At 40.0% G+C, this 22962-nt stretch overlaps 1 protein-coding gene and 1 long non-coding RNA gene across 29 annotated transcripts in view; both read right to left on the bottom strand.

Annotated features, from left to right (window-relative positions):
• SP100 (SP100 nuclear antigen) overlaps nucleotides 1-22962 on the bottom strand; it is a 129474-nt gene that overhangs the window by 5725 nt on the left and 100787 nt on the right. For all 28 annotated transcript variants that reach the window (XM_015432930.4, XM_074010461.1, XM_074010463.1 and 25 more), the window contains one exon: nucleotides 485-600. In XM_015432930.4, the coding sequence (XP_015288416.3) occupies nucleotides 485-600 (116 nt within the window). The remainder of the gene's footprint in view (nucleotides 1-484; nucleotides 601-22962) is intronic.
• Nucleotides 18745-21507, bottom strand: LOC141408233 (uncharacterized). The gene is made up of 2 exons (XR_012421550.1): nucleotides 20188-21507; nucleotides 18745-19861 (listed from the first exon to the last, which is right to left on the bottom strand). It is a non-coding gene; the product is annotated as an uncharacterized lncRNA (long non-coding RNA).

Below are 22962 nucleotides of genomic sequence, written 5' to 3'. Positions count from 1 at the left end.
CAAAGGCACATGTTTTAGCAAAGGAAGTGAGCCAGGGACTCACAGTTGCAGAATTCACAGGTCTCGACATGTGACCTGTGACCCAGAGTCAGTTGGCTTCATAGACGGCTGCAGCACTGGCTTTACCAGCTGTGTGATGGTCCCACAGCAGGTGGTATATGCTTTAAACCAGCAGGCAGTGTATGATGGCATCACCCCATCAGAGAGCATGGGTCTCGGAGCCAAGTAGGGGAGGCAGAGGTTGACACCTCTTTCTATTGCACTCAATAACCACTTAAAGAGTTTTTGCTTCCCATTAATCTGCTGCTGCCAGCACTGTTCAACAGCTCTGGATAATACTTGTGGATCCTGATACTAAGGAGCCTGCCCCTTATGCATTAAGAAACACATAACCAGGTACAGAAACTGCAGAGTACTCATGAGTGGCAGGAGGAGCTGTACCACAAGAAGGAAGGGCTCAGGGAAGGGGACACATCTTACTCACTTGTTAGCTTCCACGGGCGGGATGTGGCAGTGCTCATGAAAGGATCTTGGACAAGTGTCGCAGCAGAACAGCTGTCCCCATTTGTTGCACACTCCACATATGTTTGAGTTTTCCGGCTAGAAGGGGAGATGATGTAGACATCACTGGGATCAGTGGGACCCTAGAATTTGTGACCTTTTTATGTATCAAGGGCACACTTGTAAATTTCTCTCCACAAAATATTAAGGATCGCTGAGTGGAGATCTCAGAAGACATTTTGGCCTGCAGCAAAGTTCAGTAGATAGTGGCTATGTGTCAGGCCAGAAAAGTTTTCTTTATGAAAGCAGAGATTCTGCCGGGCGCGGTGGCTCACGCCTGTAATCCCAGCACTTTGGGAGGCCGAGGTGGGCGGATCACAAGGTCAGGAGATCGAGACCACGGTGAAACCCCGTCTCTACTAAAAAAAAAATACAAAAAATTAGCCGGGCGCGGTTGTGGGCGCCTGTAGTCCCAGCTACTCGGGAGGCTGAGGCAGGAGAATGGCGTGAACCCGGGAGGCGGAGCTTGCAGTGAGCCGAGATCGCGCCACTGCACTCCAGCCTGGGCGACAGAGCGAGACTCCGTCTCAAAAAAAAAAAAAAAAAAAAGAAGAAAGCAGAGATTCTGACATGATGACTAGTGACAAAAGTAGGATGCATTAGAGATGATTTGAGCAATTTTTTAAACAGCTGGCAAAACCTGGCCCAGAAATAGAGTCTTTTCTAGCTGTCTACATTGTATCCTTTAAACTGACTTGTCAAAGGGTGATTTACTGGGAATTTAATACAATGGAGTAAACTTCCGAGATATCACTTCAACCCACACTCTTGCCATAGCAAGAATGAGTTGAAGAAAGGGCTTGGGGAGGAGTTCCTGGATGGCAGTTCTCTGTCTGGAGGGCTCTGGGCCTATAGCAGTACCTCTGGGATAGAAAAACCATGGGCAAGATGATCAGGTGGGCACCAGAGAGTACAGGGCTTTTTGCTTTTTGCTCTGGGAACCTGGAGGAAGAGCCCCCATGACTTAGTCAACTTCGCATGTAAGGTGTTGTAATTTCTCTTCATCTACAAAGTCACTACACAAAGAAAAGACTAAAGTCACATATACGAAAAAAAATTCTAGGCTGCAAGATGTATCTTGCCCACGTATTCTCCTTCAATGGCAGAACTTGAGTGGCCTATTAGGAGCCACTTCTTGGGCACATCTCCACGTGGGGGCAGGGGGGTATCTGAGCTTCCCCTGGAGTGGGGCCTTGTAACTGTTTTTCCTTTTTGTTGTAATAGATGAGATTTATCGATGCTGACCACTATTTTTAGGCTGCTGGGTCAAGGTTTCTGATCCATCATCCTATCAAGTACACTGCAAGTGGGCCCCAGGAAAGAATAAATACCACAGGCAAATCCTATGTTTGAAGTTCCATTGTCTAGGAAGCCTGCAAACTTGGTGTATGTCTCTTTAATCTTTTTAGTAAGAATTTTTTTCTTTTGTTTAGAAGTGGTTCTTAACTTGCTCTACAGTAGAATCCCCTGGGAGGATTAAAAAACCATCTCTGGAGCCCCATTACCAGAGATTTTGATTCAGTTAGTCTGGGTTGGGGTATAGGCATCAGTACGTCTTAAATGTTGTCCAGATGGTTCTAATGTGCAGTCAATAGTTGAGAACTCTGGCCTCTAATGCAGTGGTCTCTGGACCAGCAGCAGCAGCGCCTGGAACTTGTTAGAGATGTACAACCTGGGGCGCTGCCTCTCACTCACTGAATCAGAAGCCTAGGGGTAGGTCCCAGCCAGCTGTGGTCTACCAAGTCCTTCAGGTGGTTCTGATGGAGCCTACGCAATTATGGCAATTGTGACTGAACTGCATTGCACTACAGTGACTCACAACTTTGCTTGTGCTGGAAAAACACAAAACACTAGAGGAGCTTTGGAAACACCAATTCTCAGGCAGCATCTCAGACCAATAACATCGGAATCTTTGTGGGTGGTGGGGGCAGGATCCCCAGGTGATTGCAATGTGCAGCCAAGGTTGAAAACCCACATTACAAAGTGGTTTCTCCTCAGTAAGGGCTGGGAGGTCATAACTAGAGTCATTAATAGCCTACAAGTTTGCCTAGGAAAGTTTTTGAAAAGGGATGAGGACTTCCTTGCTGGAAGAGTTGCCTTTTCCTTTTCACAGAGGGCTTGGCTGTGGGCTGTAAGAAATGGCCTTATGGGTCTCCCTTAGTCATCAAACAAGTTGTGCAGACCCCAGAGATGAGAGCTGTTTGACTACTGAAGGTTCTCATCTCCAGCAGAGAAGTGGAAACAGTGTGGATCGATCTAGATCTTGCTAGGGAAGTGCATTGGCTAAGAAAACAGAGGGCATGGCAACCTCTTTTCTATCCCCTCTCAATTAGCGTCTTGTACCAGTCTAGCTGCATGGCATTTTTGTTTTGAGACAGGGTCTCACTCTGTCACCTAGGTTGGAGTGCAGTGGTGCGATCACAGCTCACAGCAGCCTCAACCTCCTGGACTCAAGTGATCCTCCCACCTCAGCCCCTGGAGTAGCGGGGACTACAGGTGTGTGCCACCATGCCTGGCTAATTTTTGGTATTTTTTTGTGGAGGTGGGGTTTTGCCATGTTGCCCAGGCTGGTCTCAAACTCCTGGGTTCAAGTGATCCTTTTGCCTCAGCCTCCCAAAGTGCTAGGATTACAGGCATGAGTCACTGTGCCCAGCTTACATGGCATTCTTATAGTGAAACATGCTCCTTGCAGTTTTGCAGAAGGCTGATCCTGCCTAAAATGCTCATCTCATTGCAATGAAAGGAATCAAAATGTGACTTTGTTTAGACAGGGAAGTCACCCATGATTTTGTTACTGAAATACCAGGGCTTCAGTCTAGGTCCTGCTGCTTGCCACACAGAAAGCCAATCACTGAGACAATGAGTATTGCCAAGGAAGAAGGCTTTAATTGGGTACTGCAGCCAAGGAGATAAGAGATCAGTCTGATATCTGTCTCCCTGACTCACTAAAGTTAGGGGTTTATATAGCAGAAATGTATCTACATGCAGGGAAGCAGGAATTAGGGAGTGGTAAGGAGGAGGAGTCGGTTAACAGGAAGCAGATAGTTGGTTAGGCAGTCATAAGGGGTGAGGAGTCTGGCATCTCATTGTCCAAATACAGTGATCTGGTGAGTTTCAGTCCCTTGATATTACGTGGGAGGTCTGATGGTTGGTTTCCTGAGAAAGAACTCAGATAAGACAAATGCAACTCTCTCAAGTTTCAAGACTGAGAGGGTCAATTTCTATGTTTATTCAAAATAAACTGTAAAAATCAGATTTACGGGACAATTGGGTTCATTTCAGTGCCCCTTTTCTGTTTATCAATTCCTCAGTCATGGGGAACCTGGTCATCAATCTTTCTGGCCGCTTTATGCTAATGAGGAGTGTTGTGGGTAGCTCCATACCATGGGTGACCCACATAGCCACCCAGAAATCAAAAGTTAACTGAATACTATAGGTTTCTTCTGAAATACACTCTTTTTCTCTCCAGTCTCCCGCTTTCACTAAAGACAAATCACAGCAGGACCAACCTACCTGCCAAATAAGCTTCAGTCCCATATACTTGGCTTGTTTACCCACACAAAGTGCAGCAAGAACCATTGTCCATATAGGCTATCTTAAACTGGCTTTGCTGGAACCTCTCACAAGGCCGTTTCAGTCAAAGCCCTGGGAAAATGACCAGTTCTTCTAACTGTGTTTTATTATAAAAGAAAACATATTCTTTTTTTTTTTGAGATAGAGTCTTGCTCTGTCACCCAGGCTGGAGTGCAGTGGCGTAATCTCGGCTCACTGCAAACTCTACCTCCCAGGTTCAAGTGATCCTCCTGCCTCAGCCTCCCGAGTAGCTGGGACTACAGGCATGCACCACCATTCCTGGCTAATTTTTGTATTTTTAGTAGAGACGGGGTTTCACCATGTTGGCAGGCTGGTCTCAAACTCCTAACCTCAAGTGATCTACCTGCCTTGGCCTCCCAAAGTGCTAGGATTACAAGCGTGAGCCAACGCGCCCAGCAGAAAACAGATTCTTATTAAACATATGCAAACACATTGCCATGAATTAATAATATTCACAATTAGCTTATGAATTCTGGAGAAATTAGGCACGGAGAGAAATATGCCTCAAATTTAGTTTTCAAGAGTAATGCTCTTCTCAATTGTTAAAGGCAGCAATGTTTCAAACAAAAAAAATCCATAAGAAATTATTTCTGGCCTCCATTTGTTCAGTGTATGCAACTAACTCCTGCTCTGCTTCATATTAGGTTAGTAAACTTTATGAACATATCAGTTTTTCAATTAGTTTCTTGGACGTTTTCTCTCTCTAATCTAATAGAACAACCTCCAAAGTCATCAGAAACCTTCATTAAAGAGTCCTTTTCATGAACTCCCCCAAAGAAGCAAACCATGGACTGTAGCTGATTATAAGTTACTTTTTGAGAAGAATCAGTGTAAAATAATAATTGTAGATGTCAAAAGTCTTAAGCAAGCCATAGTTAAAGACACAGTTGACGAGGAAATTTGATTATTTCTGTGACATATAACAATTCAACATAATAAGCATAATTATTACTGATGACATATATTAAAACATGAAAGAATTTTAGGAATCTCATACAATCCTGGAACATATATTAGCAACACATCTATATAAACATAAACCCAAAGAAGTTAAACACCACCTCAGATGTGACAATGCTTTCTGCATAATCCTAATGTAACAAATAAGCCAATAAGTCTAATATGTCTCTCTTGAACTTCAGGGAAACTAAGATGCAAAAAAGTTAGTTTGAGGTCAAAAAGACTGAATTTAGAACTTGAAATTTTTACTCTTGGAAAGTCTGTCAAATATCGAAGTTTTAAGACATTTGATATTACAAAATAGGATCCACAGGTCACTGTAAAGTAGTCATTGATTTAGCCAAGAAGATGAAACAAAACCTTTACCCTTTTATAGAGAGTAGACTCAGTTTCCCAAACAATGAAACCTAATAAAGACAGCATGAGGCCAACTAAATGTCTCTTTCCTCTTGTTTTCACCCTTTAGTTATTCAAAAGGTAAATAAAAATCTTTCATTATCTCTCACATGAAAATTTTGTTCAAAAGAGAAAACCAAATTTCACCTTTGCATCGTGTATTATTAATATTAAAAGTCATTTTTAAAACCTTATAAACAATTTTAATTTTAATCAGTTTGATCCTAACATAAGATCTCCAGAAACATTTTACAATTTTCTATTAAAGATCAGATTAATGCTCCAAGAAAATGCTATTGTTCTGACACATGGTCCTAGACACCGGCCTCGTATCAGTGCGCTTTTGATATTAACATTTAATTTATAGAAAAACCTCAAGTCTCACATGTCCACGTCTTCCACGACAGTCCCTTGGCCTAGACGGACTGAATAGTTTTAATTTCTGGCCCAGTGTCTCATGAAAGCAGTTCATTTTGACTGTCATTTTCTCCTAGGTCTGAAGATGAGGCTTTAACTAGGGTAATGTTTAAGATACAGCAGAAGTAGGTGCCTGTTTTAGACCCAGAAGTCAAAGCGCTGTAACTTAACAGCACGAGGATTAGTTAAGAGGACATTTATGCTGCAGGAAGTCCTATCGTTCTCTGTGACATGTCACAAACACTGTGATTTAGTGTCCAGTAGTTATTACTGCCTATAGCACTTCAAACCATTGTATTAAAGTATTTAGGTTACTCCTTGCATGTATCTAATTGCTAGCATTCTGGTGACAGAACTGTGACTAAAAGCATAAAAAATGGGATAGGTCCTATTTTAAACTTATCAAAGTAAGACAATTAACTTTTCTCTCCATCATTAAAACATGGTAAATGTAAATATCAGTTTTGGAAATTTAGCATGAGGATAAATAATATCCTTTTATTTAGATACTATGCGACAAAACAGGGGCAAAGTGAGATTAAGCACATACACAGTAATTTCTTTTCAGCTATTTTAAAAGAGCTTCAGGGCCGGACACGGTGGCTCACACCTGTAATCCCAGCACTTTGGGAGGCCGAGGCAGGTGGATCACATGAGGTTAGTTGTTCGATATCAGCCTGGCCAACATGATGAAACCTCCTCTCTACTAAAAATACAAAAAAGAGCTGGGTGTGGTGGTGGGTGCCTATAATTCCAGCTACTCGGGTGGGTGAGGCAGGAGAATTGCTTGAACCCAGGAGGCAGAGGTTGCAGTAAGCCAAGATCGCGCCACTGCACTCCAGCCTGAGTGAAAGAGCGAGACTCCATCTCAAAAAAAAAAAAAAAAAAAAATAAGTAAAAGTAAAAATAAAAGAGCACTAGCATACATTTCCATGACTGGTAATATAGTACTGACAACTAATTAGGTAACTTTCTTATCAGTTACGGTACTGACAACTGATTAGGTAACATTCACCACTACACTCTTCAAACCAGTGAAACACTTGTGGATATTTTGTTTTCAAGTACACACATGAAAGACTCAACAGTGATAGAAGGCTTGGGATCAAAACTCACTAGTCTCACATCTTTTTTTTTTGTTACTACTTAATCCAAGTGAATGTCACTTAATTTTAATAATGGTAAAGATAACTAAAGTAATTTGAGAGAAATCCCAATTAGTATAATTTCCTTAAGGATAGGCCAATATTTTGTGAACATTAACACTTTGTATCTGTATCACAGTTTTTCCTCATTAAAGGAAAAGATCTGAAACCAAGTCAAATTATTGATTGAATTAAATTACCTTGGAAATAAACACCATTTAAACATTTCTGTTCTCACCTACTTTTCAAATAACAAAATAAAAAATGTGCTATTACTTTTCAGAACTTATATGTCTTTTATTTATTTATTTATTTATTTTGCTAGGAACCTTAAAGCTCTTATAGCCCTCTAGATCATTAGAAGTAAGCAAAACCATCAAATTTTAAATGGTTGGTGTCCTCTATTAATTTTTGGAGGCTTGACAAAGGTAGATTGGGAAGTTTGGATAAATAGAGAAAATAATGAATTGTTGGAAATGTATAGGAAACAAAATGACTATTCATAGAACCAAATAAAAGCCTTCCATTAGAAACTAAAAAACAAAAATTTATATATGTATATATAAGTAAAATCCAAAGGAGAACAAACAGAAAATACATGAAAATTAGGAGCAAAAACAAATAAATAGGAAACCAACCTCCAATTTTTCTTCTACTCAGTTTACCTTGGAGGCTATAGTATTACTCAGAGCCTAAAAACATATGATGAATATTTTGTTCCTGATATACAATTAAATGTCCTTAGGTCCACCACATGTACTATATGTTTTGTACAATTGAGAAACTCACTTTAGGTATGTAACTAGCAAGTACTTTAGTGCTAGTACCATCTATGCAGAATAGCCAATAGAATGTGAAGCAATGCAAGCATGTATGTGATATTTGGCTCCACACTACATCTGACTTCATGCTTAATTATATTGAAAAAAGAACTGCCAAACTGCGAATGTATTTCTTTTTAAAAAATTTATTTATTTTTCTTTTTTCTTTTTTTAATATACTTTAAGTTTTAGGGTACATGTACACAATGTGCACGTTTGTTACATAGGTATACATGTGCCATGTTGGTTTGCTGACTCATCAACTCGTCATTTATGTTAGGTATTTCTCCTAATGCTATCCCTTCCCCAGTCTCCCATCCCCCTACAGCCCCTGGTGTGTGATGTTCCCTGCCCTGTGTCCATGTGTTCTTGCAGTGCATGTGTTCAACTCTCACCTATGAGTGAGAACATGTGGTGTTTGGTTTTCTATCCTTGTGATAGTTTGTTTAGAATGATGGTTTTCAGCTTCATCTGTGTCCCTGCAAAGGACATGAACTCATCCTTTTTTATGGCTGCATAGTATTCCATGGTGTATATGTGCCACATTTTCTTAATCCAGTCTATCACTGATGGACATTTGGGTTGGTTCCAGTCTTTGCTATTGTGAATAGTGCCACAATAAACATATGTGTGCATGTGTCTTTATAGTAGCATGATTTATAATCTGTTGGGTATATACCCAGTAATGGGATCGCTAGGTCAAATGGTATTTCTAGTCCTAGATCCTTGAGGAATTGCCACACTGTCTTCCACAATGGTTGAACTAATTTACACTCCTGCCAACAGTGTAAAAGTGTTCCTATTTCTCCCCATCCTCTCCAACATCTGTTGTTTCCTGACTTTTTAATGATTGCCATCCTAACTGGTGTGAGATGGTATCTCATTGTGGTTTTCATTTGCATTTTTCTGATGACTAGTGGTGAGGAGCATTTTTTCATGTTTGTTGCCTGCATAAATGTCTTCTTTTAAGAAGTGTCTGTTCATATCCTTTGCCCACTTTTTGATGGGGTTGTTTTTTTCTTGTAAATTTGCTTAAGTTCTTTGTGGATTCTTGATATTAGCCCTTTGTCAGATGGGTAGATTGCAAAGATTTTCTTCATTACGTAGGTTGCGTGTTCACTCTGATGATAGTTTCTTTTACTCTGCAGAAACTCTTTAGTTTAATTAGATCCCATTTGTCTATTTCGGCTTTTGTTGCAATTGCTTTTGGTGTTTTAGTCATGAAGTCTTTGCCCATGCCTATGCACTGAATGATATTGCCTAGGTTTTCTTCTAGGGTTTTTATGGTGTTAGGTCTAATATTTAAGTCTCTAATCCATCTTGAATTAATTTTTATATAAGGAGTAGGGAAGGGATCCAGTTTCAGCTTTCTACATATGGTTAGCCAGTTTTCCCAGCAACATTTATTAAATAGGGAATCCTTTCCCCCCTTTCTTGTTTTTGTCAGGTTTGTCAAAGATCAGATGGTTGTAGATGTGTGATGTTATTTCTGAGGCCTCTGTTCTGTTCCATTGGTCTAGATGTCTGTTTTGGTACCAGTACCATGCTGTTTTGGTTACTATAGTCTTGTAGTATAGTTTGAAGTCAAGTAGCATGATGCCTCTAGCTTTGTTCTTTTTGCTTAGGATTGTCGTGGCTATGTGGGCTCTTTTCTGGTTCCATATGAACTTTAAAGTAGTTTTTTCCAATTCTGTGAAGAAAGTCATTGGTAGCTTGATGGGGATAGCATTGAATCTCTAAATTAGCTTGGGCAGTATGGGCATTTTCGCGATATTGATTCTTCCTATCCATGAGCATGGAATGTTCTTCCTTTTGTTTGTGTCCTCTTTTACTTTGTTGAGCAGTGGTTTGTAGTTCTCCTTGAAGAGGTCCTTCACATCCCTTGCAAGTTGGATTCCTAGGTATTTTATTCTTTTTGTAGTAATTGTGAATGGGAGTTCACTCATGATTTGTCTCTCTGTTTGTCTGTTATTGGTGTATAGGAATGCTTGTGATTTTTGCACATTGATTTTATATCCTGAGACTTTGCTGAATTTGCTCATCAACTTAAGGAGATTTTGGGCTGAGACAATGGGATTTTCTAAATATACAATCATGTCATCTCCAAACAGAGACAATTTGACTTCCTCTTTTCCTAAATGAATGCCTTTTATTTCTTTCCCTTGCATGATTGCCCTGGCCAGAACTTCCAACACTATGTTGAAGAGGAGTGGTGACAGAGGGCATCCTTGTCTTGTGCCAGTTTTCAAAGGGAATGCTTCCAGTTTTTGACCATTCAGCATGATATTGGCTGTGGGTTTGTCATAAACAGCTCTTATTATTTTTGAGATATGTTCCATCAATACCTAGTTTATTGAGAGTTTTTGGCATGAAAGGCTGTTGAATATTGTCAAAGGCCTTTTCTGCATCTATTGAGATAATCATGTGGTTTTTGCCTTTGGTTCTGTTTATGTGATGGATTACATTTATTGATTTGTGTATGTTGAACCAGCCTTGAATCCCAGGGATGAAGCTGACTTGATCTTGGTGGATAAGCTTTTTGATGTGTTGCTGGATTCATTTTGCCAGTATTTTACTGAAGATTTCGCATCGATGTTCATCAGGGATATTGGCCTAAAATTCTTTTTTTTTTTTTTGGTTGTGTCTCTACCAGGCTTTGGTATAAGAATGATGGTAGCCTCATAAAATGAGTTAGGGAGGATTCCCTCTTTTTCTATTGATTGAAATAGTTTCAGAAAGAATGGTACCAGGTTGTCTTTGTACTTCTGGTAGAATTCAGCTGTGAATCCATCTAGTTCTGGATTTTTTGGGTTGGCAGGCTATTAATTATTGCCTCAATTTCAGAACCTGTTATTGGTCTATTCAGAGATTCAACTTTTTCCTGGTTTGGTCTTGGGAGGGTGTATGTGTACAGGAATTTATCCGTTTCTTCTAGATTTTCTAGTTTATTTGCATAGAGGCATTTATAGTATTCTCCGATGGTAGTTTGTATTTCTGTGGGGTTGGTGGTGATATCCCCTTTATCATTTTTTATTGCATCTGTTTGATTCTTCTTTCTTTTCTTCTTTACTAGTCTTGCTAGTGGTCTATCTAATTTGTTGATCTTTTCAAAAAACAAGCTCCAGGATTCATTGCTTTTTTGATTTTTTTTTGTGTGTGTCTCTATCTCCTTCAGTTCTGCTCTGATTTTAGTTATTTCTTGCTTTCTGCTAGCTTTTGAATTTCTTTGCTCATGCTTCTCTAGTTCTTTTAATTGTGATGTTAGGGTGTTGATTTTAGATCTTTCCTCCTTTCTCTTGTGGGCATTTAGGTCTACAGATTTCCCTCTACACACTGCTTTAAATGTGTCCTAGGCCGGGCGCGGTGGCTCACGCCTGTAATCCCAGCACTTTGGGAGGCTGAGGCGGGTGGATCACGAGGTCAGGAGATCAAGACCATCCTGGCTAACACAGTGAAACCCCGTCTCTACCAAAAATACAAAAAATTAGCCGGGCGTGGTGGCAGCACCTGTAGTCCCAGCTACCTGGGAGGCTGAGGCAGGAGAATGGCGTGAACTCGGGAGGTGGAGCTTGTAGTGAGCCAAGATCGCACCACTGCACTCCAGCCTGGGCGACAGAGCAACACTCTGTCTCAAAAAAAAAAAAAAAAAAAAAAGTGTCCCAGAGATTCTGGTATGTTGTATGATTCTGGTATGTTGTATCTTTGTTCTCATTAGTTTCAAAGAATATCTTTATTTCTGCCTCCATTTCATTATTTACCCAGTAGTCAAGAGCAGGTGGTTCAGTTTCCATGTAGTTGTGCAGTTTTGAGTAGTTTATTAATACTGAGTTCTAATTTAATTGCACTGTGGTGTGAGAGACAGTTTGTTGCGATTTCTGTTCTTTTACATTTGCTGAGGAGCGTTTTACTACAAATTATGTGGTCATTTTTAGAATAAGTGCGATGTGGTGCTGAGAAGAATGCATATTCTGTTGATTTGGGGTGTAGAGTTCTGTAGATGTCTATTAGGTTCACTTGGCGCAGAGCTGAGTTCAATTCCTGGATATCCTTGTTAACCTTCTGTCTTGTTGATTTGTCTAATATTGACAGTGTGATATTAAAGTCTCCCATTATTATTGTGTGGGAGTCTCAGTCTCTTTGTATGTCTCTAAGGACTTGCTTTATGAATCTGGGTGCTCCTGTATTGTGTGCATATATTTAGGATAGCTAGCTCTTCTTGTTGCATTGATCCCTTTACCATTATATAGTGGCCTTCTTTGTCTCTCTTGGTCTTTGTTGGTTTAAAGCCTGTTTTATCAGAGACTAAGATTGCAACCCCTGCTTTTTTTTTTTTTTTTTTTTTTTTTTTTTTTTTTTTTGCTTTCCACTTGCTTGGTAGATCTTCCTCCATCCCTTTATTTTGAGCCTATGTATGACTTTGCATGTGAGATGGGTCTCCTGCATACAGCACACTGATGGGTCTTGACTCTTTATCCAATTTGCCAGTCTGTGTCTTTTAATTGGGACATTTAGCCCATTCACATTTAAGGTTAATATTGTTATGTTTGAATTTGATGCTGTCATTATGATGTTAGCTAGTTATTTTGCCTGTTAATTGATGCAGTTTCTTCATAGCGTCAATGGACTTTACCATTGGCATGTTTTTGCAGTAGCTGGTACCAGTTGTTCCTTTCCATGTTTAGTGCTTCCTTCAGGAGCTCCTGTAAGGCAGGCCTGGTGGTGACAAAATCTCTAAGCATTTGCTTGTCTGTAAAGGATTTTATTTCTCCTTCCCTTTGAAGCTTAGTTTGGCTGGATATGAGATTCTGGGTTGAAAATTTTTTTCTTTAAGAATGTTGAATATTGGCCCCCACTGTCTTCTGGCTTGTAGGGTTTCTGCTGCGAGATCTGCTGTTTGTCTCATGGGCTTCCCTTTGTGGGTAACTCGACTTTTCTCTCTGGCTGCCCTTAACATTTTTTCCTTCATTTGAACCTTGGTCAATCTGACAATTATGTGTCTTGTAGTTGCTCTTCTCGATGAGTATTTTTGTGGTGTTCTCTGTATTTCCTGAATTTGAATGTTGGCCTTTCTTGCTAGGTTAGGGAAGTTCTCCTAGATAATATCCCGAAGAGTGTTTTCTAACTTGGTTCCATTCTCCCCATCACTTTTAGGTACACTAATCAAATGTAGGTTTGGTCTTTTCACATAGTCCCATATTTCTTGGAGGCTTTGTTCGTTTCTTTTCATTATTTTTTCTTTAATCTTGTCTTCTTGTTTTATTTCATTAATTTGATCTTCAATCACTGATATCCTTTCTTCCACTTGATTGAATCAGCTATTGAAGGTTGTGCATGCGTCATGAAGTTCTCATGCCATGGTTTACAGCTCCATCAGGTCATTTAATGTCTTCTCTACACTGTTTATTCAATTTATTCTAGTTAGCCATTCATCTAACCTTTTTTCAAAGTTTTTAGCTTCCTTGCATTGGGTTAGAACATGCTCCTTTAGCTTGGAGAAGTTTGTTATTACTGACCTTCTGAAGCCTACTTTTGTCAACTCATCAAACTCATTCTCCTTCCAGTTTTGTTTCCTTGCTGGCAAGGAGCTGCAATCCTTTGGAGGAGAAGAGGCACTCTATTTTTTGGAATTTTCAGCTTTTCTGCTCTGGTTTCTCCCCATCTTTGTGGTTTTATCTACCTTTGGTCTTTGATGTTGGTGACCTACAGATGGGGTTTTGGTGTGGATGCCCTTTTTGCTGTTGTTGCTATTTTTTTTCTGTTTGTTAGTTTTCCTTCTAACAATCAGACCCTTCAGATGCAGGTCTGTTGGAGTTTGCTGGAGGTCCACTCCAGATGCTGTTTGCCTGGGTATCACCAGCAGAGGCTGCAGAACAGCAAATATTACTGCCTGATCCTTCCTCTGGAAGATTCATCCCAGAAGGGCACCCGCCTGTTTGAGGTGTCTGTGAGCCCCTACTGGGAGGTGTTTCCCAGTCAGGCTACACGGGGGTCAGGGACCTGCTTGAGGATGCTCCATTCTCAGAGCTTGAATGTCTTGCTGAGGGAACCACTGCTCTCTTCAGGGTTGACAGACAGGGATGTTTAAGTCTGCAGAAGCTGTCTGCTGCCTTTTGTTCTACTATGCCCTGCCCCCAGAGGTGGAATGTATAGAGGCAGTAGGCCTTGCTGAGCTGCGGTGGGCTCCGCCAAGTTCGTGCTTCCATGCCTTTGTTTACATTGTGAGCTGCTCAAGCCTCAGCAATGGTGGACGCCCCTCCCCCCTCCAATCTGCAGCATCGCAGGTTGATCTCAGACTGCTGCGCAAGCACTGAACAAGGCTCTGTGGGCATGGGTCCTGCCAAGTCAGGCATGGGAGTGTATCTCCTGGTCTGCCAGTTGCTAAGACTTTGGGAAAAACACTGTATTTGGTCAGGAGTGTGCCGTTTCTCCAGTATACCGTTAACCAGACTGATAGTCTGTCACGGCTTCCCTTGGCTAGGAAAGGGAAATCCCCCAACCCCTTGTGCTTCCCGGGTGAGGGGACACCCCACCCTGCTTCAGCTCACCCTCTGTGGTCTGCACCCAGTGTTCAACCAGTCCCAATAAGATGAACCAGGTACCTCAGTTGGAAATGCAGGAATTACCCATCTTCTGCTTCAATCTTGCTGGGAGCTCCAGACCAGAGCTGTTCCTATTTGGCCATCTTGGAGTGCCAATGTATTTCTTCACAACACTTCTTAATTTACTAATTCACTTTCATCAAGACTAAGAGCTTTAACTATGAGCAATGTTAATTAGTCAAGTTTCTCCAATTTTCTATCAGGTTTTAAATAATATTTTATTATGTAAACTTTTTCAACTTACTGTTTTTTTCTGTATGATCATGAAGACAGACACACAGAGAAATGGAAAAAAACTACCTATGGCTTACACAGACCATCTATGATGTGCTTGAACTGTCTGTTTTGTCCTAAATTTTCTTTTTCTTTCTTTTAAAAAAATAACAAGTCATTTTACTTTAGGACAAAAATTTAACATACAAGATCCTTTTTCATACAAAATTATTATCTTTTCTTTGTAACCTTCCTTACCCAAATTACATCTTGATATCCATAACTCTCTTTACATCTCTCTCCTCTACTTACTGGTTCCTTTTTACCTTGTTTCATAAATAATCTTTTCAAGCCCATAATTTGAAGTAACCTTCAGATAACCTCTGAATTAGACAAAATTATTCTTTTTCTCAATAAAAACACATGTTCTTTGGCACATTTCGTATAGAGAATTACATATTAACTATTTTAGTAATGTTAAATTTTAGTGAAAACCTAGGAAGCAAGAAATCCTGAGTTGTCTATCAGATACTAGCATTTTATAGATGAGAAACATTCCATAATTTTTAGAAACATGTTTCCCCATATCATAACCTTTTTTTAATTGGAAATTACCAGACATCCAATGAGCATCCAAAATGACTTTAAGATTTTAAATTACACAAAAACTTTATCTATAGCACTTACCCATTTATATTTTATTTATTTTTAGTAGTTTCTGAGATTATTTATGCATCATTTCCTTGTTAACCATTTTATAACCTGTGAATATCAAACGTTCACCTAAGTAAGAACTTTAACTACATGGGTATTTTCACCAATAACTCAGAAGATTCAACTGTTTTCATTAAATCAACAACATTAAATTAGTCTTGCTTATTAAAAGAAAGATCATTTTGTTTTGGCTGGGTTTATACTTTTTTTTTTTTGAGATGGAATCTCACTCTTGTTGCCCAGGCTGAAGTGTAATGGTGTGATCTTTGCTAACTGCAACCTCTGCCCCCCAGGTTCAAGTGATTCTCCTGCCCCAGCCTCCTGAGTTGCTGGGATTATAGGCACCTGCCACCATGCCCAGCTAATTTTCTTTTTTGGTATTTTTAGTAGAGACAGGGTTTCACCATGTTGGTCAGGCTGGTCTCAAAATCCTGACCTCAGGTGATCCACACGCCTCGGCCTGTCAAAGTGTTGGGATTACAGGCATGAGTGACCATACCCACTGGTTTATAGTTTTATAACCTTCTGTGCCAAACTCTGTCACCTCAAAATATCTAGCAGAGACAAACATAAACCCAGACAGAAATATATGCTGACAATTCTGAAGACATTTCTATTTTTATTTTACTAATAATTATTTTTTGAGGTGGAGTCTCACTCATGTCACTCAGGCTACATTGCAATGGCATGATCTCAGCTCACTGCAACCTCCACCGCCCAGATTCAAGTGATTCTCCTGACTCAGCCTCCCGAGTAGCTGGGATTACAGGCACCTGCCACCATGCGTAGCTGATTTTTAAATTTTTAATAGAGACAAGCTTTCTCCATGTTGGCCAGGCTGGTCTCAAACTTCTGACCTCAGGTGATCCGCCTGCCTTGGCCTCCCAAAGTGCTGGGATAACAGGTGTGAGCAACCACATCTGGCCTATTTTACCAATAATTGTAAAGCCAGATTGTTTATTAAAGATTTTCTTAAGTCATATGAACTTGAAAAAAACTTTGAACTTAATTAATGAATATTCTTTTGTGTTTGTTTATTTATTTATTTATTTATTTATTTATTTATTTAATAGAGATTGAGTTTCACCATGTTGCCCAGGCTGGTCTCGAATGTCTAAACTCAAGTGATCCACCTGCCTTGGCCTTCCGAAGTGCTGGGATTATAGGCGTGAGTCACCATGTCTGGCCAGCACTTTTTTTCAATAAGCCAATTTGCTGGCATAACATATAACATAACAAAGGTACATATACATAAACACATCTAAACATGTATACACACAAACAAAGATCTAGTTGCTTTTACTTCAGAATTATAGCCGTGAGATAGCAATACAAACTCACCAGTCTACAAGCATGTTCACATAGCTAAACTTTGCCCTGATAGGTTATCCAGTGAAAGCTGTGAACCAAAATTTTGGGTGAAGCGGTTTTCATGGCAGTTTGATTTTTAAAGTCCAAATCTCCCCAGACTCCAAAGAAACACTGGGGCCAGCATTTTGGGAGGCTGAGGCAGGTGGATCATTTGAAGTTGGGAGTTTGAGACCAGCTTGGGCAACATGATGAAACTCTGTCTCTGCTAAAAATACAAAAATTAGCTGGGCATGGTGGCGGGTGCCTGTAATCCCAGCTACTTGGGAGGCTGAGGCAGGAGACTCCCTTGAACCCAGGAGGTGGAGGTTGCAGTGAGCCGAAATGGCACCACTGCTCTCCAACCTGGGCAACAGGGTGAGACTGTCTCAAAAAAATAAAGTAAAAAAAATTTTTTTAAAAAAGTAGAACACTGGGGCTGGGTGCCAGTGGCTCATGCTTGTAATCCCAGCACTTTGGGAGGCTGAGGTGGGCAGATCACGAGGTCAAGAGATCGAGACCATCGTGGCTAACATGGTGAAACTCCATCTCTACTAAAAAAAAAAAAAATACAAAAAATTAACCGGGAGTGGTGGCAGGCGCCTGTAGTCCCAGCTACTCAGTAGGCTGAAGCAGGAGAATGGCGTGAACCCGGGAGGCGGAGCTTGCAGTGAGCCGAGATGGTGCCACTGCACTCCAGCCTGGGTGACAGAGCGAGACTCCACCTCAAAAAAAAAATACAAAAGTTAGCTGGGCGTGGTGGTGTGTGCCTGTAGTCCCAGCTACTCAGGAGGCTGAGGAGGGAGAATAGCTCGATCCTGGGAGGCAGAGGTTTCAGTTAGCTGAGATCATACCACTGCACTCCAGCCTGGGTGACAATGTGAGACTCTGTTTCAAAAAAAAAAAAAAAATAGGACACTGGGGCCAAAAAGCACTAAAGGAGAACATCACACACTAAGCAGGACCAACTCTGCTTAGAATAGCAGCTTAAAAGCCTGGTTACATGGAACTCCATCCCACTTTCTCATTTAGGAATAAACTCCAGATTCCGAAGAATATTGGGGAAAACAGTATTATGAAAGAATATCAGTTTATCAAAATCTAATTTACCATGACTATATTGACACACACACAATCACCAAAACACAATGATCCATCTGCTGCCACAACAAACAAGCCCCAAGACTGTCCCAACTAAAGTAGTCAGGGTGTTTTCCTCTCTGCATTGATTGGGCTTTTTCAAGCTGCAAACAGAAATTCCTTTGGAATTTCCCAAATCAAAGGAGCCAATCCCACTCTCTGGTACCTGCAATGAACACTCAGTTGCTGGAACACACACACAATTACAAACAAGCCATCAAGAAAGTCCATATCAAAACAGTCAGGATGCTTCCCTTTCTCAGTCATTTGGGATTTTTCAACCTGCAAATGGAAATTCCTTTAAAATGTTCCCCAGTAGAGAAGAGCAGATATTGCTGTCTGGGCCCACAAAGGACACTCATCTATCCAGAGGCAGATGTAGAATTTCAAAGGCTATTCTTCCTAGGCAATCAGGAATGTGGTTTGGGCACATAGCAGCAGGGCCAGAGAGAATCCAAAACTCACCTCCAGTCAAAACTGGGTGGGCAGCTGCTTAGGAGGGCCTCTGAGACTTGTGGCCCATGGCAGCCAAGCCACAAACAACATGTTTACTGTCAGGAAACCAAAATCTGTTGTTGAAACACCCTGATCCAGGTCCAGCTGCTCACTGCACAGAAAGCCAATCACTGAGACAACAAGTATTGCCAAGGAAGAAGGCTTTAATCAGGTGCTGCAGCTGAGGAGATGGGAGATCAGTCTCATATCCATCTCTGTAACTGACTAAAATTAGGGGTTTATAGGGAAGAAATATAACTACATGCAGCAAAGCAGAAATTAGGGGTAAAGAAGAGGAGTATGTCAACAAGAAGCAGGTAGTCAGTTAGGCAGCCGTTGGGGGTGAGTTATCTGGGTTGCATTGTCCAGATGTGGTGACCTGGTGTATTTCAGTTCCTTGATACAGTTTGAGAGGCCTGATGGTTGGTTTCCTGAGAAAGGACCTCAGATAAGACAAATGAAACTTTCTGAGGTTTCAAAACGGGGGGGTCAAGTTTCACGTTTATTCAAAAGAAACTATAAACATCAGTTCTATAGGACAATTGGTTAAGTTTCAAGTATGGCTGACCCCCTTTTCTCTGCATCCACATGGCAAGCAGAGAAAGGATAGTGAAAACCTACAGGCCACTTTTGACAGTTTAATTTAAAAGTAAACAGGCTTCCAAATGAACCTACCTTGGGAAGGTCTTGTGATTCATGGTGAAATCCTGTTCCTGAATCTCATGATGAGATCCTCAAGTTGTTGACACACTGATTAATGCATACCCCACTGACCCTGAAAAGGGTGCTGACTTATTTCGGAATCATAAAATTTTACTGATTGTCTTGCATGAAGACATTTGAGCCTGTATGTTACAATCTGTATCCAACGATTGTAACCTCTCTATTGTATCCTTCAATGAGAAAGGACGATTCTGGTGTGAGGAGTCCCTCTTCCTTCTCCTGACTCTACCTATAAAATCATTCCAACTTGTAACAGACTCTGGAACACTCTCAACTTTGTTGGTGTGTTTTCTTGGATTGATCCTCACATTTGGCTTTCAATAAACCATTTTCAAATTCTTCCTTTCTCAACAGGCTTAATTTTGGTCAACATTCTAGTGTAGTTGGCAGAATTTTGGAGTGACCTCCCTGGACCACATAGAGTGGCTTCCAACCTTTGTGCAGGTACTGATAATGAACACATAACACATTGTGTTCCTGAACTTGGATGCCCTGGCTGGGTGTTGCAGACGAGTTCCTCCCAAAATAAATGAACTTCTCATCATGGTGAAAGTTCTGGTTTTTTGAAGCTGGTTTTCTCCTTGACTAGACAGGAGTTTTTGTTGAATCCTAGGGTAGCATAAAATAGGAGCTCTGTGAATTGTTTCTCTCAAGGTTTTGAATGGGACAACCTTTCCTTAGCTTTCTCCTTTTTGAGTGCATGAGGGAGGGCACTCTTGCTCTGAAGTTAAGAAACCTTCTCTGGGCCGGGCGCGGTGGCTCAAGCCTGTAATCCTAGCACTTTGGGAGGCCGAGACGGGCGGATCACGAGGTCAGGAGATCGAGACCATCCTGGCTAACACGGTGAAACCCCGTCTCTACTAAAAATACAAGAAAATTAGCCGGGCGAGGTGGCAGGCGCCTGTAGTCCCAGCTACTCGGGAGGCTGAGGCAGGAGAATGGCGTGAACCCGGGGGGGCGGAGCTTGCAGTGAGCCGAGATCGCGCCACTGCACTCCAGCCTGGGGCACAGAGCAAGACTCCGTCTCAAAAAAAAAAAAAAAAAAAAAAAAAAAAAAGAAACCTTCTCTGTCTACAACCAAGTGGTTTTTAGGAAACCCAAAACAGCAGAGGTGTCAGGGCATACCCCCACAACATGGAGCAGTCTCATAGGAAAATCCCCACACTGTTAACTTTTTGCTCAGCTGGCAGGCTCCATAAAAACTGATTATCTCTTGCCCATGAATACCCTGAAATTTCTCTGGAGGTGACTCTGGAATCAGAGACATGTAAGAGAATCTTTTCAGCCTATTGAGTGAAATTTTGGGGAACAAAAATTCAAAACCACCACACTTGATCCACTATATTACTTGTTTCATTCAAAACAACCAAGATGGGAAACAGCACCAGCTGATTTGATATGCAACACTTAGGGTCCTTCTTCTTGCAAGTACTTAGATAAGTGGACCCATGTAACCCAGGATGGTCATAAGCAGCACTGGCCAAAATGGGGATCTTTTGAAAATGCCTAAGCTGATGTATTGCCATGCACAATTGGAAAAAGCTGGTTTTAGAACCAAATTGACTGACTTCCAATAGCAGTGAGATGCTCCTAAAAGAAATCCTGGGGGAAAAAAATGGCCTTCATTGAAGAGATAAGCAAAAGGCTATCTCACACTATTTCTGATTTGAAAAAGACTTCAAAAGCTTTCTCCCTTTCATTCCAATTGCTTCTCCTCCTTCTATCCCTGTGCCTTCATATTCTTCCTTAAATGAATTTATTCCTTTCTACTTGTCCTCTTGGCTCCCATCTGTCTCTTAGGTAGAGATTTTTGCAATGTCACAATACACACATTTCCTTCTCTCAAAAGGGGGAAAACGTATTTACATTTGGAACAGAAGGAGCAAACAGAACAACTAAAGAATGAAAATGAAACAAAATGATCACAATTATCACCAACATTTTTTTCTGACCCAAGACTGACGAATGACACTGATGAGTTATTGCAAGTTTTGCTGGATCATTTATGCTCCCAATCTCCTGCTGACATTGGTAAAACGTATTCAACCACCCCCATTAAAGTGGAAGTAAACCCAATTAAACCCTTTATCCGATATCAGATAATACCCTTTAAATGCCCTGCTGGACTTCACAGTCCCTTGGAGATGTAAAACTTCATTAGCCTTATGGAAGGATTAAATTCTTTCTCTGTGCTTTAAGATACAAATTTGCTACACTCAGTAAGGGCTTCGGTCATGCAGGACAGATAACTTTAACTTGTACCATTTTGAAAGGCACAATTTAATTCAACCCTCCTTTTAAACTAGTGAAATTTACCTGATTCATGACCAGAATTTTAAAAGCAGAGGTATAAAATCTCTATGTAGTACCAGATTGACTTATAAATACATTAATGCTCAGGAATTAGTAGTCCCAAATATCTAAGTTCACATGACTTGAATAAATCTTTTGATAAGTATGACTGATTAAATATTTTTGCTTTAATAAAAACGACTATCTTCTGAGTTATCAGCAAAATACTCATATATTTAACTTTAAGGTTCTTTCTTAAGTGAACATCTGATATTCACAGGCTATAAAATTGGTTGACAGGAAAATAACTTGAAATGATGACTAGCTTTGTCTAATATATCAGTTTTCATAAGTAATCTAGGTAAACTGTTAAAAATAAAGTAAATGTAAATGGGATAAACATATATAAACTTTTAATGTAATTTAAAATCTTAAAGTTTTGCTAAATAAAACTCAAAAATAGATGCTTATTAAACATCTAGGTCAATTCCAATTAAGATAAAAAATGTTTTTGTTAAGAGAAAATGTTTCTAAAAATTATAAAAGAGTTCTCATTTGTAAGATACTGTCATGTGACAGACAATTCAAGATTTCTTGTTTCCTAGGTTTTCAATAAAATTTAAAGTTACTGAAAGTTTAAGCATTCTAATTAATATATATAATTCTACATTTAAAATGTGTCAAAAAAGTAAGATGTGTTTTTAATGACAGAAAATTATAAGAAGGCATAAAAATATGTTCTTTCTGAGAAAAAGTAATTGTGTTTAATTCAGGGGTTATTTAAGGTTGTTTTAAAGTAATGAGCAATATAGAAAGGAACCAGTAAGAAGGAGAGAGAAAAATGAAAAAATTTATGAATATTTTTGGTAAGATAGGTTAAAAGAGAATAATTTTACATGAGAAAAAAGTCTTGTATGGTAAATATTTTGTTCTAAAGTAAAATGTCTAGTTATTTAAGAAAGTACAGACAAAAGCAAAAAGTCCAAGCATTTCATAAACAGTCTAAGTCATAATAAGGTTTGTGAAAAGAAACCCTATGAAATAAATTTTGTATATGATCAAGTTAGCTACAATGAAAAGGAAATTATAAGTCTTTCTAAAGATTGAGATTTGATATTAAAACTACACTGATAAAAAACAAAAAATTTGGTCCCCTATGTTAGAACAAGATTTGCTTAAAATATTGCTTTGCTTTCAATAAAATTAAAAGAGATACTGATTTTTAATTCTAAAATCTCTTTCTTTTTAAAACTTTTTTTTTTTTTTTTGAGATGGAGTCTCACTCTGTTGCCCAGGCTAGAGTACAGTGGTGCAGTCCTGGCTCACTGTAACCTCTGCCTTCTGGGCTCAAGCGATTCTCCTGCTTCATCCTCCCGAGTATCTGAGACTACGGGCACATGCCACCATGCCTGGTTAATTTTTTGTGTATTTTTAGTAGAGAGAGTTTCACCATGTTGACCAGACTAGTCTCAAATTTCTGACTTCAGGTGATCCGCCTGCCTTGGCCTCCCACAGTGCTGGGATTACAGGTGTTAGCCACCGCGC

This window comes from Macaca fascicularis, chromosome 12 (genome assembly GCF_037993035.2).
Source record: "Macaca fascicularis isolate 582-1 chromosome 12, T2T-MFA8v1.1".
Taxonomy (NCBI): domain Eukaryota; kingdom Metazoa; phylum Chordata; class Mammalia; order Primates; family Cercopithecidae; genus Macaca; species Macaca fascicularis.
Note: the sequence above shows the minus strand (reverse complement) of the source record. Positions and strands in the feature narration are given on the sequence as shown.